This window comes from Falco rusticolus, chromosome 4 (assembly GCF_015220075.1).
Source record: "Falco rusticolus isolate bFalRus1 chromosome 4, bFalRus1.pri, whole genome shotgun sequence".
Taxonomy (NCBI): domain Eukaryota; kingdom Metazoa; phylum Chordata; class Aves; order Falconiformes; family Falconidae; genus Falco; species Falco rusticolus.
In genome coordinates this window covers 72,191,942-72,209,348 of record NC_051190.1, presented here as the reverse complement: position 1 = coordinate 72,209,348, position 17,407 = coordinate 72,191,942, and the positions used below count along the sequence as shown (strand labels likewise).

General features: G+C 38.9%; 1 protein-coding gene across 16 annotated transcripts in view; it reads left to right on the top strand.

Annotated features, from left to right (window-relative positions):
• The window catches only part of CACNB2 (calcium voltage-gated channel auxiliary subunit beta 2), a 261,929-nt gene that overhangs the window by 165,621 nt on the left and 78,901 nt on the right, over window positions 1-17,407 (top strand). For 13 of the 16 annotated variants that reach the window (XR_005103594.1, XM_037382938.1, XM_037382936.1 and 10 more), the window contains one exon: window positions 2,321-2,440. Coding sequence is in view for 15 of the 16 variants with exons in the window: in XM_037382938.1 (XP_037238835.1) it covers window positions 2,321-2,440 (120 nt within the window). In the remaining variant the exon portion in view is untranslated. Of the gene's footprint in view, window positions 1-962; window positions 1,486-2,320; window positions 2,441-17,407 lie in introns of those variants that run through there. The other 3 variants (XM_037382947.1, XM_037382946.1, XM_037382944.1) reach the window with 1 other exon arrangement.

Genomic DNA, 17,407 nt, shown 5'->3' with positions numbered 1-17,407 from the left:
CCCTATGCTGTAACTATTATGGGCTTCAGGACAGAAAAAAATAAAACACTCGGAAAGTTAAAATTTACCTTTATTTTAAACTGTCAGCTTAGTGACAGCTATTTTTTGCTCTAGTAGTGGTTAAAAGTAGGCTGCTGCATCACTTGTGATGGGGCAATTTCATTGTTACACAGCACAAATCGTGGCAGGATTTGGTCCTTCCTGGGACACGCTGACATACCATGACACATGCCTGACCACACTTCTCAGCTGTAATCTCTATCCTCTGTTTTTCTTCTAACTGTGAATTTATGTCAAAGTCAGGTGCTGCAGTCAGCTACAGTGATCTTTTTCAGCTAGAACGTTACATGTCTGTTAGAGAATCGTAAATGCCCGAGAAAACCATGCCTTAGCATGTTCTTCCCTTGGTCAAGTTTATGAAAGGATAGAGAGTGAATCTGAAAAGCAGAATACAGAAATTCAATGTTTGGTTTCACTTTTGCCATATCAGGTTCTAATATTTATGTGTAAAGTGGTATGTTGTAGTTATTCTTTGCTTCTTTCTTCTGCTCTCAGAATAATATAAGCAGTAACTAGGGGGTTAAATTCCTGCTCAACAGGCATATTTTTGGATGTATGTTTTTTGTAAGAGAGCTCAGAGTAGAGGGCAGAGCTTTGCAGCAAAGTGCTGCGTGACAGAACTGAGCGTCCAAGGGAAACGTGGCTTGCAGCAGACATACATGACGGGAATGAGAGGCTGTACCAGCTCTTCCAGTTTCACAGGGACCTTGCGTTTTCCAGCTGTTTACCCTTGAGATGTAAAATGGCAATTTGGCATAGGCTAACAACCTGGTGTGATGTGAGCATCTGCGTAAAAGGCTGCACATATGGAGCATGCCCAGTGATATGAACAGCCTGTTACCCCTCCCCCAGCCAATCTAGGAAGAGATGAAATGAACTTTGCACTTGCAAATGTCACTGAATACATTTTGCACAGGATTTTGAAAGGTTCTCCTATAAGCACTATTTTTAACAGCCAAATCCGCCCCCCAAAACAGAAGGGAAAAAGCCCTAGGTATTTTTCTGTGATTGATCTCAGTGTATGATCAGCCGAAGCATCCCTCACAACATTTATCTGAAGCCTGGTTTGTTTTATGTGTTTATTATTCAAGTTGAGATTTTTGGAGGTGGTGTGGATTTTTTGGATTTTTTTTTTTTTTCTTTACTGGCATGAGAAAATTTGAGAATTTTATTGCAGTAGAATACTTGGAAACAGTGAGGCTGCAAGCTTGAAAGGGAGAGGGAAGAGAAGGAAGGCTCTCACAGCAGAGCATGGATAGGAAAGGAACAGTGATTCTGCGGTGCTCAGTGTGCACATGTTTTATGAGATCAGTGCCGGGCGCTGCAGCTGCGGACAATAACTGAGCTGTCTGGCTAATGAAGGCCACCTGGATCAGGCTTCTGAAAAGAGCCAAAGGAGGACGTCTGAAGAATTCTGATATCTGTGTAAGCCCTACGTTTTCATTATCGGCATATATGATATGTGTTGCAGAGAGGGAGAGGGAAAAAGGCAGTGAGGAGAGGACAGTTGTTTTCATTCTGATTGAATTAGCAGAACTCTGTTTTGTATGCAGGGAGATGCAGAGAGAAAGCAGAGCTGTCATTATTTATAGAGCTGTTCTGGCATTGTGGCTGATTCCATTGTGGTGATACAGGGACATGTGTTGAGTCCAGAAGGATTTTATTAGTTGGAAGTTGATTTGTGGTCATTTGCATGTTTTGCTGAGGGGCAGAGATGGATATGAGCCATTTGCAGTTCTGATGGGGAAAGTGTGTCAGGTAAAGAGGTTGCCCTAAAATTAAAATGGGTAGCAGAGTTTAAATCTGTTAGCGGTGATATTGTGTAATGGTAATTATTGATCCTGAATTTGCATTTTTATTATAAAATTGTTTCCTTGACAGTACTGTCACTGTTTAGACTTTTAATTTCTAGGGAGCCATCCTTGAAGCTGCTGTGTGTCCTTCAGCCCTGCACTGCACCAGTGCTGTTACTCTACAGAGCCACTGGCTCTGCTTGCTGAAAAGCAGGCAAATAAGAGCATGGGGATAGTGCAGGAAATAAAACACCAGGAAAGACACCTGTACTTTTGGAAACTCTCCAGAAGAAAATATTTACCTAGACATAATTTTTTTAAGTGACTTTCCTTTTTGGGCATTTACTTTCTTTTCAGGGATACAGAAATAAGAGAAAATGCAAGGTGTATACCCACTTCTCTGGTTTATTTATTTATTTTTTTAACACCAAAACAACTTGTGACATAATTTTCCTTCTCTTGTGCAGGGTTCGGCGGACTCCTACACCAGCCGTCCATCTGATTCAGATGTATCTTTGGAAGAAGACAGGGAAGCAGTGCGGAGAGAGGCAGAGCGACAGGCCCAGGCACAGCTGGAAAAAGCAAAGGTAAGGTGTTCTTTCATGTTACAGACTCATAAAATGTTCACCTTTAAAGAGCTGTCATCTCATCCATTACTAATACAAATGTTTTTAATGTATTAACATACAGCATAAGACCTCTTACAAAGATTTTCCAGACAGCAGTAGAAAATAGACTTTCCAGTAAAAATTGCTTAGAATTAGATTTCCATAAAAAGCACTTGATTGACTTGTGTATTTCAGAACAATCTTATTTGTATCTGTGCATTTCTTTTATTGAATGTAGGGATTTATTGCAGTGTATAGGGTTAAAACTTTGAGTTCTTACTGAAGATGTTTGTGAAAGTTTACCCGTAGATAGCTACAGCACTCAAAACTATAGTTCTAGGAATCAGGCCTCACAGATCCTATTCATCTCCCTTCAGTAAAGGATCGGTCCCTGCATGTCATTTGTAAGTAGGGAGAATCTATTACAAAGTTTTTCCTGAAGACTTCACTGACTTTCTTTACAGTTTTTGTGTTAAATGACACAGTGACTAATATGCTCTAGGAGTTAAGATTTCTCCTTCCATCTCCACACTCCTGGCAGATAGTGACAATTAAAGTAAGGAAATACTAAATAAGCTTTAGGTTCTTTCTCAGTGTTTTTGTATTTTCCAAGAGATCCATTTATGACTGTGAAGGTTTTAGCAGTGAGAGGAGGTGGGCTTTTTTTTTTTTTTTTCCATCTATGCTATGTCTTTAAATACTATTGTGCCTGTAAAAATCATGCTCATCTTATTTGTTAGCATTCATTTATCACTTCGTTCTAGTTTCTTTTCTGTATGCTGTCTGCCAGACCTCAGTGTATTACTGTATTCCAAGATACATTTTTAATTTTCATATCTTTAATTTAAATATTTAAATACACTATTGAGATCCCTTCTCAGATCTACCTGATCTGTATTTCTCTCACTTTCTGACTCCCCTCCTCCATTTTGCCTTGTTTTTTATTTCACTATCTCCCATCCATCTCCTATTATGTTTCCTTTTCCTCTGCCAGCTTTGCCTCTACCCATTTATGCCACCTGTTTTACAAGGGTTCTTCAGAAATTCAGGAGTCCAGATCATTGAGCTATGTACCTGATTGTATGGTGAGGACCAGCTCCATAAATAGTACAGGACTGTAATGCACCAGCAGACGGCTTCATCAGGCCAGAAAACTTGGAACAGGGAAGCCAAAGAGTGGGGTTTTTTTGAAAATGTAATTATCCACTGATATTTACTAAGAGTTCCTAAACAGTATTTTGATGAGCTGCTGGAACTTGCCAGTTGTATGAGATGCTGAAAATCTCTTTGAAGTTTGATCTTGCTATCCTGGGATCATTATAGCAGAAACTCGACAGAAGCAGCCCGCTTCTTCACTTCCGCCTTGTATCTTAGAGATGTTGCTGATCGTAATCGAGAGTTTCAGTTTATCAGGGCTGCTTTTTGTAAGATTTCTCTGCTCATAGGAAAATGATAAAGGCTACCCTGAAATTCAGGTGAAGTGTTGAATTTTATCAGTAACTGCAGTCTTTAAAAGAAGTAATAATATCTTGCAGACTAATCGGGGTAGCAGTGCAGCACTAACTGCTGAACTGATGCATCTCTTAGCGATGAGTAAATCTATGTGAGTGTTGCTATGGGAATTTGGCTTACAGATGCTGGCTTGAGTGCATGGACTGCCCTTATGTAATATTCATGACCTCTAGCACAGTTGCCAGTGTAGTTTGTAGAGAAACCGCTAGCAGACCCTGACTTTTTAAAACTGTATTTCTATACATCAAACCAGTGTTCTCACTCCAGCTGGCATAAGATACAGTCTCTAGGTCTGACACCGTCTGAAACTGTAAGACAACTTGTGAACAGTCAAAGTAGCAAAGGCACTGCCAAAATCAACCTGCTATAACAATGGGTAATTCCAGTCATATAGAAAACACAAAATGAATTATTTAAATGATTTGTACTTTAAAACGGATCAAAGCTCAAAATACATTAGCATGTTTGTTTCTCAATAATACAAATAATTACGGGCTGTAATGTATAGAAGTAATTTCCTGTATATAACAGTGTAACATTTAGTCTAGTCTAATATTTAAATCAATAATATTAAATGAAATATTATGTGTATTTTGTGCTTATGTTTGAAATAAACGTTTTACAAGATGTAAAGTAAACCTAATCCAGTACATCTAAAATATGATAGGGTACGCTTTTCTGCCTTTATTGGTGATTTAGTCCTTCACCTCCCTGAAACACAGTAAAATTAATGAAGCGGTAACTTGTGTTGGTGCTGCCTGGCTCCTGTGTGTGCCCAGACCTGTTTCCTGCAGGCAGCAGGTTTTGCTGCCTGCTCTCCATGGCTGCCTTGCTATCGTCCTGACCAGCTACCAGGCAGAGCCAAGTGACGCAGCTGCTTTAACTTTTCACCTTCTAATATCGTGAGGGGAAGTGTTGATCCTAAATACAGTCATTACAATTGTATTTGTCACAGGAATTAGAAGAAGATGACATACATGAATAATGCAGCGGTGGAGGGAAAATGATAGTGAATTAAGGATAGATAAAAAAACCTGCTAAACTGTGTCACGCACTTAATGAAAACAGTTTAATGACATCCATTTTTCTTTCTTACAGCTAGGGAAAACACCTTAAAATGGAGTGAACAATATAGTAATAAAGCACACAATGGTAAATTGTTAGGAGGATTTTGATTTTTCTGTATTTTGATTTTTATGGATTCTGAGTGTTTGTGTAAATGAAACCAGAATATGCATATCTGGTATGTATCCAAACAGGGAAAATACACACACACACACACCCCACCCCCCCAAAAATTGTAAGAGAATACACATTCTGGCCATTTTTATTTATTTATTTATTTTATACAAGCATTGCTTCTCTGGGAAATCGTTAAGGCATATTTTGCTGACTCACTTTGTCATGTGACTTACTGTAAGGAAGGTGGGGTCACAGGTGCACGTTTGGAGTTGTCTAGGGAGGGAAAATTAAGAGGCAACTAACAAGGCTACCTGCAGGCCAGCAGCTAATCCCCAGGGAAACAAATCTTCAAATGAATCTGTTTAAGCTTGAAGCTGAGATGAAGTGTTCTTGGATAGAACAGTTTAGCAGTGCAATTACAGAAAGGTTGTTGGGTTGTTTTTTGGGTTTTGTTTGATTTTTTTTTTTTAATAGAAAAAAAGCATTTCAAGGCATTGAGGATTTCCTTGGTATCCTCCTCATACTCCATAGTATGTAGCTGTCTCTGGGATAAAGAGGACCTGTGTTGTGACTGAGTAGGGCATGCTATCAATGCCCAGATCTAAGGGCTTGTACTGACATTTTACTGAATTTCCTATTTCCATAAGAACACAAATCTTAAGCATTCACAAGCCAAACAGTAAATAAGAAATACAATGACATTAACTGATTTTAGTGTCAATATGTTTTAAATTGTCATTTCTACAGAAAAAAAGCTTTTTAGTTTTGAAGGATTAAAAATAAATGATAGTAAATAAATATTTTTTTGTTGTTCATTCCTTGCTGCATTCCTTGCTTAAAATACTGCACCAAGTGAGAGGGATGAGATCAAAGGAAAACTGTGACGTCTATGTATCAGTGAGACCTTTAAATTCAGTGCTAAATTAGCTGAAGTTTGTACATAAGAAAGGGGACTTCAGTAATGATTTTTGGCCCTCTGCAATGTCGGTAAATTCAAACACTCCATTGATTTATTTTGCCTCAAGCACATCATATGCTATGAACTAGTTTTTGACTGAAATACAATGTCAGGTGCTCTGTAAACCTCTTTCTTCTCTTCTGCAAGACTAAATTATTTTTTGTCTTCAGTCTCTTGTCTTCAATTTTTTAAATTTTGCCTTTTTTTTTTCTCCCATGCCTTTTAAAAGCTCCTTATGCAGAGACAGTTTTCAGATGAGATCTATAGAATATTTTCAGCATTTTGAAAAATGATTTTTTTCCCCAGTTATTTCTAACACATTGGGTACTTGAAAGTGCCAGTTAATAATCCAGGTTCTGTTTCTCACGCAGGACTAAGGGACAAGCCTATGCTCTTTGTTCTCAGTTAAAGATTGTTCTCAACATCCTTTGGTCCTGAAACTGCCTAAATGGCTGTCAATGTTGGATCATGGCCTTCCAGAAGTCAGTAATTGTGTCCGTAATAGGAAGTCTCAATTCCTTTCAGCTCCGCTTTGTTTGTGCTCCACTTAATGCTCTACTGCTAGCACCCTTTATAGGAGTTTGTTAAAACTTGCAATATCCATGGTTTAAAATGCCATTTAAATAATTTTTACATTAAAATGGTGAAGCACTAATGTTTTGATACCACGCATGTTTGCTGGCTCGTAAGCATTGATAGAAGCTGTTGTGTTTTGCTTGCTTGATGTGTGCTGTAGTAGAGGTGATGGCCTGTGAGAATGAGTAATAATGCAATTCTTAAGTGTAATGCATTGCCTCTATGCATGGGTTGGGGACCACAGATTTGAAATGTGTAGCAGGCTGGGATAATGCTTACATATCCCTGTGAGTCTGAAGGCATGAAAAAGATTGTCAGATGTAATTATCCAGTGCAGTGTGCCAAGGGTAGTTATTTGAGTATTTATTCACTCTAGGACAGGTTTCACAGCCTCTGAATGACCCCATGCTGCTAGCAGGCAGCTGCAAAGCTAGTTAAGGTATGTCTGCTTAAACTGCAGTAGCATTTTTGACAGACCAGAAGTGCCCATCACCTTGATGTGTGTCCTTACGTTATGTCAGCGTATTCCATCACAGAGATTCTGTTTTCTCTCAATGACGAGAACATGGTGGTGCTGAACAGCACCCAAAGCCATAGTAACATAGGGTAGTACTTTGTATTAGCTGTTGTGTATGGTAATATTTTTTCATTTATTTTTTTCTGATTTGCCCTTTTGTTTTAGAATACTCCCATTGCATGTTATAATTCACATAGCTAATGTTGTGTGTCAGAGTTGTTGGGATTACATGGGAGCCAGCACAGTGGTCTAGCTGGAAGTAAATGAGTTGTTGATCCAAACATACAGTTGCAAATCTGGTTGTTGCTTAGCTGCAGACGAATTCTACATTGTTGGATCTTCTCGAATCAGCTTTCAGATACTCATTTTCTTCATTCCTTTCTGCTGGTTTTTCTTTGGACTGTAATACTGGAACATCAAACAGCTCCCTTTATACTGCTATCTGTGACCTATAGGGTGTTTTTATGTTCAAATTCATCATCTATTTTGTCTTCAGTGTGTGTACACTTACTCTGCACTAATGCCTGTCATTATGTTGGTTATTTCCCTGAACAATTCATCCATTCTCGGTGTTGGGCTGCATTTTTCGGGGGCTGGCATTGTTTCTTCCAGCAGATTCTCATGTAACCTGGAATGAAATGCTCCAGAAATAGTACCCTCTCTAATTAAAATAAACATCTGTCATCCCCCATTCGTACCATGATTATGAAGTGACCAAATCTGTTTCAGAAGTACCCTCTCCTCTTCTGCTTCTTGAGTATGAGTAGAAAAAGACAATGGAGGGACATTAAGACAGCCTAGATTTAGATACGTAAGTGTAGATAGAGCCTTTAATATCCTGATGTTCTTCAGGTAATCAGCAGAAAGAGACACATTGTCTCCAAGGAATAGAGAGAGAATGCTGAGAAAAGGTCCTGAGAACAAGCATAGCTCTTCTGCCTGCCCTCACCTGCTGCTCTCACAGGCACCTGCTCGCTTCCTTGATGAGATGTCTTTGCTCAGACTTTGAGTATGGTTAAATCGCCATATAAAAGGCAGCAATGCAAGTGTTAGTAAAGTTTTGTAAAAGTAAATCAGTTCTTCATTAAAAGAAGTGTTGGAAGAAATAGTTTAACCCGAGTAAGCATTCTAAGGCAGGTACGCACCTGTGTTCATCTTAAATCCTCACTTGGCTGTTTTTCTGCTCCTCCTCCCTTGGGGCCCTGTGGCAGACACAGCATGTTCGCTGTCAGCCTCTGCTGCATGGCTGGTACTGCAGAGGTTACAGCAGAGGCTCCTTGCTGTCATGTGCCTGATGCTGGCCAGCTGTACATGGTGACAGCTGCCTGCTACCTCCTATCTGTGGCTGCTGAGCTAAGCTGCACACAGTAAGCATGTTGAGGCCAGCCCTTGCTGTGGCATGGGTGGTAGTGACCAATGGGTCGAGGTGTTGGGCCAGATGCTGGCCTGGGGGTCAGCAGAGGCTGCGGAGGGCCATGAGGACTGTATGAGAGGGTGAGAAGTGGCTTTGGGGATGTTCTGTGTGACCAGTGAGGAGGGAGCGTGGTTGATGGACCCCAGGAAAGGGGGATTTAAGGTGTGCCTTTGCAGGCTGCTCAGGCTGGTGCAAAGGTGAGCAGTTTCACTGATGTTAGAGGTAGATGCTGCTGGTCACTCTAAGCAAAGTGGTTTCCAGTTAAGAAATATATCACCTGTTTCATTAAGTTTCTTGAGGTTTAAGGGTCTGATTTACTTTTGGCAACGTCTGGGACAGTACACTGTAATTCAGAACTTTAAACTTTTTTCCAGCAGCTGGTCCAGCTATCTGAATGGCATTTTTTTTGAACAGTTGATGTATGTCTTTTTGCTTGAAAGAGAATACGGATTCAAAAATAGAGGGGAAAATATGATTTCAGGACACATGCCATCATTAAAGGTAGCTAAAATTTTTGTAATCACCTGAAGTTAAATACTGAGCTTTTTACATCTGTAATATCTACTGTGGGGATAATTTCCATAATTTTATCCTTTCTGCTCTAAATTATTGATACACATTTCCCATTTCAATTCCAGCTTAATGTAGAATCTGTCTGGAGATTTTTTTGGGGTTTATTTAAAAAAAAAAATCTCTAAAATTAAATGTAGTTGTAAAATGTTTTCAAGGTAGGTGTTACTGGTGCAGGTTTATGCAAGCATTAGGGCTCTTAGTTATTCTTAAGTTCAGTAAAATATATTTTAAATATTTAAATTTTAAAAAAATTTAAAAAAGGATTTTAACTGTAGATCTGGACTTGTGTTTATATCTGTGTGTGCTTATACATGTATGTATGCATTATAAATAACCATATACACATCCATGGATATACTTTTTTTTATATATATGTTTGTATTAGATAACTAGCACTTGAGCTTCTCCATTTGCGTTCTACAGCTGGTAACTTCCCATTGTAAAGTATTTGTTCTGTATGCAGGGAGAACTGTTGTATCAAAGGATTAACTTGTGGGGAAATAGATGGATTTTCTCGGAGAACAAAGTAGCCTTGTGATCATAGCTGGTAGTGGGCTGCCATGGGCTCTTTGGAAGCAGGAATGAGATGGAGTGAGGACTCCTGCGCAGAGCAACAGTGGCTCACCTTGCAGAGGTGCCCCAGCTAACACTGACCCACATGATGTGGTGCAGTGGCTTGGAAAAGACTAGTTTGGACAGCAAAAGCATTAAGCTTTCTGCTGTTTTACTGAAGTTACTGTTTTTCAAACAGTTCAGGAACTAACCTGGCTTCTGTTAGAGTGGACACCTGGCTGATGTCTGTTGTTACGCAGGGAAGTACTTGTCATCTGCAAGGAAACCAAACTCCTAGACAGTTCTTGAGTCAAAAGATCTGAATCCTCTTCCTCCTCACTAACCCACTCTCCCCCAAAAAAATAGTTAGAAGGAATTAAAAAAGAAAAAAAAAACCCAGCTATCTGTAGTTTTGGTTTGATACTTAACCAGAAAAAAAAAAAAAAAAAATGCAAGGAAGCTTCAAAATTAATCTTTCTTTTTTTTTTTTCCTTCCACAATTGCAACTTGTTTTGTAACATTACATGCAAGATGGCAAGGAGTTCTGGCTATAGGTAGCAGTAGAGTGCAAAGTTAGACTGACATTAGATGCCAATTTAAAAGTGTTTCCTTTCAAAAGTTTAATATTAGTTACATAAACTAGTCACTGGTTGTATAAAACTTTTGAAAAAAGAGTAGGATCCCAAAGTAAACCTATGATATCTGGGAGGAAGATACTCTTGTGTTCCCAGGTTAGGAATATTTGAAGTACAAAACTGAGCACAAAACTGAGTTTGAACTATGAAGGGTGTCTGGATTCTGCGTAATTCATAGTAGGAGAAGAATTAATTAAAATAGAAGATTCAGAGTCCCCAGTAATGCTTTTCTGGTTGTCTTCCTGCCACCTTTTCATCTATACTCTCTGTAAAGCTAGTGCATATCCTAGAGCAAAAAACCACAGCCTGAACTTTCCCTAACATTCACCTGTGGAGCCTCTGAACACCTGTACATTTAACCTCCAATCCTGCATTGACATTTTCCTTCAGTATTTCATAGTCACCTGGGCTGTATTCCCAAATTCAGTATAATACAGAATATGCAATGCATAATATACCTTTATATTATATAATGATACCCAGCTTATACCTTTAAAATAATCAATCCTGAAGTAAAACGTATATGCTGAGATAAATTTTATGCTGCCACAAAATATCAAACGGACCCTTTGTGAAAGTATAGATAACTGTTTACCCTTCTCCATCCATTTTTTGGTGTAAATGTCAGTGATGGGGTTTAGTCATACAGCTTTTACAACTATCTAGCTTTATTTTTACTTACTTGATTGGACAAATTCAGCTCTAATAGCAAGTAAGCAAGCAAGCAGATACTTTCATTTGATCTGATATGAAATCTTAACCTAAGTTTCAGGTGGCATTCTCTAGCTTTAGATGAGATGTTACCGAAGTATTACTTCTTGAAGTTATTTTTCTTAAACTGTTCTCCTCCTTGCTAAATAGATAAAGAGGGTGATGGTTTCATCCAGGATTTTTTAATTTGGATCCAAGTTTATTCATAGTAAGACACGTGCAAATGATACTTAAGTTTTAAAAAATGATGCAATGTCAAGCGATAGAACTGTTGAGAGACGGTTCAGATTAATACTGATGGAGAGAATCCAAGGGTTTCTCTCATTTTATTTTTCTTTACTATCTCCAGCTCTACTTAGTATCCTCTTGTCCATATTTGGGTAATTTTAGCATACTGCAATTTTCCTATTACTTTTTTGTTTATTCATTCGGTTGTCTCCAGTAACTGGTATGAATATGTGAACTTCTCATTCTAAGAAGTGAGACTCCTTTCTTGCTGGTTGGAATATGTGGTGAAATAATTTTTTCCCAGCTTTCTGACTCTCATAATTCTGTTCTAACAGCTTAACCCATTTTGGCTTAGGAATTCAAAATTTGTTGGGTTTTCTTCTTGGAAAAGTATGTTAGTATCTTGACTTTAAAATAAAATATTTAACATAGACTAAAATACCTGCCAAGAAGACTGTCCTTTATTCTTATTTTGGGAATCTTATCAAGTAGATACCTATTTTTAAGGTGATTTGTTGTTTATCATATCTAGAATCCAAAATTCAATTTGAAAAATGATGCCTTATTTTTGATACTTTGAACGCATCTGCATTTGACAGGTATGGAAAGCAGAGATGCACCCCATGGTTTGGGTTTTTATTGTGCAAATGTACTTGTGTTATTGATCTGCAAGCCACTTTTTTTCAGTGACTGGAGGAAAAGCAAAGGGAAAAATACCTTGAAAGGGGAGATGAAGGATCAAACCACATCTGCTTTGATTATTTTGACTGGAGATGTCAGATTGCAGAATTGAGGGAAGAGATGCGCCTGCTGCTTTTTGGCTCCATCTATTCTGCTTGTTATTTGAAAACCGAGTTTTAAAAAGTTGTTGGATTCTAGTATTTCACTTGGGGTAAAATAGGTGAACACAAGGCACTTGGAGATGCTTTAAGTCCCAGTCACTGCTGTCTGTCATAAGAGAAACACTTCCTGACTGAAATAAAAATGAGAACCACTGCGCACCTGCTGTCTTATACATCAGCTGTGCACATTGCTTTAAATGATTGGCAGTAATAAATGGCAGTAATTGGAAAGGCAGATGTATTTCTGACTTTCAGTAGCAGTCATATTTTGACTGGAAGTATCCTTCCCACAGGAGCTGTAAGGGAACTTACTGCATGTATCCCAGCTGTTTCATTATTTTGACCCTTTTATTCCCTTTTCGCAGCAAGGTATGTGACTCACCCACAAAGTACAAAGTTCCTTGCCTTCTCCCTTGGTGTTCCCTGGTAGTTGAATCCAGTTGAGACGTAACACAGAGCCACCATGGAAGCGCTCAACTGTATCACTTATTATTTTTGGCCTTTATAGTATCCCTGGTGTGTTCAGTGAGCCTGGTCTGGTGGGGGCTGAGTATGGGCCTGCCTCCTGCTGCCGCGCCGGCACTCGAGCTGTCTGCTGCAGGCACAGGCATGAGACATTAGGTTCCCTGACAGGAATGTGAGGAAGAAGAGTGTTTCCAGTCCCTGCCCCCACTCAGCTGGCAAGACCTGGGGACCCAGATAACTCCAGCAGCTTGTGCAAAGGAGGTGAGTGCTTCCCTCTCGTGAGGATACAGCCATGGAGCTGTGCTAGTGTACGTGGCTGTTCATGTGGGAACTCAAATGCAGTTGAAACCCTTACTTGTTCCTCAGAAAGGGAGAGATTCCTTTCTCCTAGGTTTAAACTTTTCTCAGCATAAAACCACCAGATGGTATCACCCAGTGTATAACTGCATCCTTGCTGTTTGCCTTCCAGAGCAAGAGCTTATCTTGGCATTAGGCTCAGCACTGGGTAAAATCTCCAAGGAGAGTTCTCAAACCAAGAGGTTCTCTTGAAAGCCTGTGATTGAGGTACAGGCCTGAGGATGAGGGGAGGTCTCGGAAGTGTAAATGGGGCAAAACAGTTTTGGAAAGTAACAGACAATGTGGATTGATTCACACAGCCTTGTTCTGTGATTCAGCTTGTAGAAAATTGGGTGGGAAGGAGGAGATACAAGGAGCTGAATGCTGACATTCTTTAGCAGGTTTGAAAGATTCAGATTTTACCTTGCATTTCTCAGACCTGACAGTCTTTCTCTCGCACCTTTTGACTGTGCTGTGTCTGTCTGGCAGTGTCATTTCATGGCAGTGGCTTTGGTTCCAAAGTTTAAGTTTAAGAAGTTTCCATCCACAGCTGCTCAGTTCATTTATTTTGGTAGGGTTATTTCTAAGCCAGGTCAGTTAACTGCCGTGAGTGTGGTGCAGCCTCATAGGAGCAGTGTGCTGTGGCGTGGGGACGTGGATGGAGACTATGTGCTCCATACCACAAGGCTGAAAAAGTGTACCCTTTCCAGCTGAGAAATCCATCTTCTGCCTGGGGTAGGATCTTGCACTTAACCTCCTGCTGATCTTAGTTTCTGATACAGCAGCACATGCTATTGGTTGTTCATCAGTCACAAGTGAACTTGATTGCTCTTCAGGACTTTCCTTCAGAAGCTGTCTGATGTGTACAGGGGCACGTCTACACTTTTGTTACTTAATCCCAGGAAAAGGAGCAAGACATACATAGCTTTATGCCCTTTTATCTGTTTCTCTCTGTCATGAATTGAGAAGATCTCACTTTTGTCTCAAAACCGACATGTTTCAGTATTTCTTCCTGAATGCTCCTGGCAGATCCAGGCTAGAAATTTTGCCTAGCGAAATCTGGTGGATAGTTGTGTGCCCACAGTTAGAAGTAAACCTACAATTCCTCTTTAAACTTCAGTGTGTGTGGCATTAATTTCCCTGTATTCATGAGCTGTAGGCTTTCTGCCACTTCTGCAGGATTATTGTACACCCAGGAACAAAGACTACATAATTCAACAGCTGGAACATGTAATATCAATACCATCCTGTACGCATCTTTCATGTCATCACAGAGACAAGTTTTGATACCTTTTTCTGTGTTTTATTCATCACTAAGTCCTTGAAGCTATGATCATTAATTCTAGGAACCATGAACGCTGTCCTTGTACATGACTTCCCACAGATTCTCCCTGTATGTTTTAATCCTGATTAGGAGCTCTCACCACGGTAGTCTTTTGTCAGAAAAAAACCACTACATGTAATAAACCATGCCCAGTAAAGCAAACTCCTTTATGAGAGCCTGGAATTGCACACATGAAAGGCTACTAAATGCACCATGACTGTACCACATTCTCAAATGCTTGTGTGAAATTGTAATTCATCATATGTGTATTAATAGTAGAAATTTGATTAATTGTGAACAAAGACACTTCTCCTTTTGAAAGATAATAAAAAATAATGCCTTGCTGATACTGTCAAGTTTCTTATACATATATACAAAATATTTTTGTCCTAAATCCATTTCTTCAAGGTGTTGCAGAAAGCATATGGTTGTTGGGAGATGGTTCATTTAGGTACTTTATATAGAGTATTCAGTGGCAGTATTGCTGTGCAACTGTCTGTTCAGGTTCTGTTTATCCATATAATCATAGCATCAAGGCCTAGACATAAAAAAAATACTACACTGATCCTTTTCAAATGCTCTGAAAAAGACTTTTGTCAATAAATTCATTTCTTTTCAGAAATTTCTGTAAACCGTAGCTAACTCAAGAACTTCCATGTAGTCGTTTTGTTTTGAGTATTTTAAGTCAAAGTAAAAGAAATGAAGTTACAAAGTACACAGAAGGATTTATGTGACATTAATATAGCTGAAGAAAAGTTCATGTACTGATCCCTCTTCCAATTCAGGGCTAAGAAATATCTAAGCGCTTATGACAAAATTTGGGAGGCCTAGGTTGGACTCCATTCCTCTTGATTTATAGCAAGGTGTTACAGTTGTTTGTCTTGCTCCAGGTGTTTTTTAGTTTTCGTTCTGAAGCCATTCTCCTTGGATAAAATAGAATAATATCTGTTGAATATGTTGGCAGAAACAAGTTGTCTACTTTGAATGTTCAGACCTTTTTTCTTCCTTTAACTTTGTTTAACACATTTTCTCACAAGCTGAAAGTTTAGGTGGAGATAAAAGGGGAAGGAGGTCTTAAATAGCTGAAATCTGTTGATGCTCTTTTTTCAGTGGAAGAACTTTGAAAGAAAACAGAGGAAAACGTAACATCTCATGGCAGTTCAGAACTGTTTGAACTCAACTAGTAAATTAAACAGCTATCCAAGGTCTAAGACCCCAAATTTATCTTCTTCAAAGAATATAAATTTAATTAAGCAGTCTGGTCACACATACTAATTTCAAGAGAGTCAAACTATGTTTTTGTAGAATTCTGTTGTTTACTGCAGAACTCTAAACCTTAAAAATGATTATTTTTTTACCTTTCATTATTGTAGTAGATATTATTTTCTCAAATAAAGAGGCTCTAAGTTATTTTTTAATAGCATTTTAGGTACAATCAGTATTCATTGTCCCTTAGGTTCTTCATTTTATATTAGGATTGAGATCTTTATAGTAAAGTATGAGGTCTTTAGTACAGTGCAAGGAAGAGAAACTGTTGAAGAACTCAGAAATTAAGTGCTTGGTTCCTTTTAGCAACCGTTGAGTAGCTGCTGTGTGTTGCTTTTACTGTATTAAGGACAGAAACAGCTTTAGCAAGTGCTGGGCCCTGTGTGAAATCAGTATCAAGTATGCGCAGGAGAGAAACCTTTTGCAGAGGTGGGGGACGCACATGTTCTTGCATAACACTGTCAAATTTAGCAATGAATTGAATAACACCCAAAGAAATTTCATGTGTCGAGAGTAAGGCTTCTCTAATTAGCTGTAAAACGCCAAATGATGGGTACTAAACATGGGATTATAGCAGTAAGCATCTCTGCTGCAATGCATCCATCACTATTGCATTAAAGAGAATGCTGGTTTTGGTGGTCAGTGGTGGTTCAGGGTGTCCTAGAGCTCTTTTGAAGTTGAGATTGTTTCTGCGCTGCTTGGCTATTTCACAGCCTTTTGTATATCAGCTGTCTCAAGTCAGCCTGAAACATGTACTGATTTTGGGTGACCCTTATGAAAAATAGGGGATAATAAATATAGAAAACATAGTTAAAATAATTATGGTGAAGCAGGCACTGCCTCTGTCACATCTCTGTTGCATAAAATGCACTTGTAATGGAAGCTATTAACACTTGTGCCTTGCTCATCCTTTGCAAACATTTTCTTTGTTTGCTTTGTTTGAGTTTTTTAGAGCAAGCAGACCTGCTCATATGGCTGTTAGGTTTACCTATACTGTACGATATTTTTTCTTGAGTTCTACCTGTGGCGTCTTCCAGTGCCAAATTCTCGTTTGATAATTGTCTGTAAGTGTACCAAATACTTGTGGTACACTGCACATTGTCTGAGGCACTCTGTGTTTACATAAAATTATTTAATTTTGGAAGGGAACAGGGGGGATAAAATCTCACAAATCTTCATTGAATGTTCTGCAGAGGTTTCTGATGTTTTTCTCAACTTTTATTCACTTCTGAGTCCCAACACATGCTTCCTCATTGTCTCCTTGCCAGAGATGACCAACAGAAGCTTTAACACCAGATTCTTCTCAGGTCTGCTTTTAGAGATGGAAAAGATCTAAATTGCTTCCACTCCCTGACCAGTAGCTCAAAGATTTAACAGCCTTGCTAAAAGCCAGCTCAGACTGGCATGCAAAAAGCCAGCCATGGCCAGCAGATGATACCTAGACCCATACTGATACAGTCTTGCTCCCAGCCAGCTGCTTTAAGACCTGATTTCAGCCCCATTCAAGGGAGAATTCCGTGGATCACCTTCATTGCAAAGCAGATTTAATAGATCTATTTAGTAACACATAATGTTTAAATTATTATTATTTAATCTCAGAGTCAAATTCAAAGGAATAGGACAAGTCACTCTAAAACTTAAGAAAAAAATCAGTCAAATATTAAAAAGGCCCTAAATCACTCCTACTTTCCCTGAAGTTGTGAGATGGTAGGCTGCATATGCAGGAAGCTGGTTTTGAGTAACATATTTTGTTTACTGTTGAATGTTTAAATTGTAATATGAATTCTGTATTCAAGCCTGGGCTTAGTCATTATATTTAGCCTAGTTAAAGTAGAAGTTAGCAGATAGGCTTTTG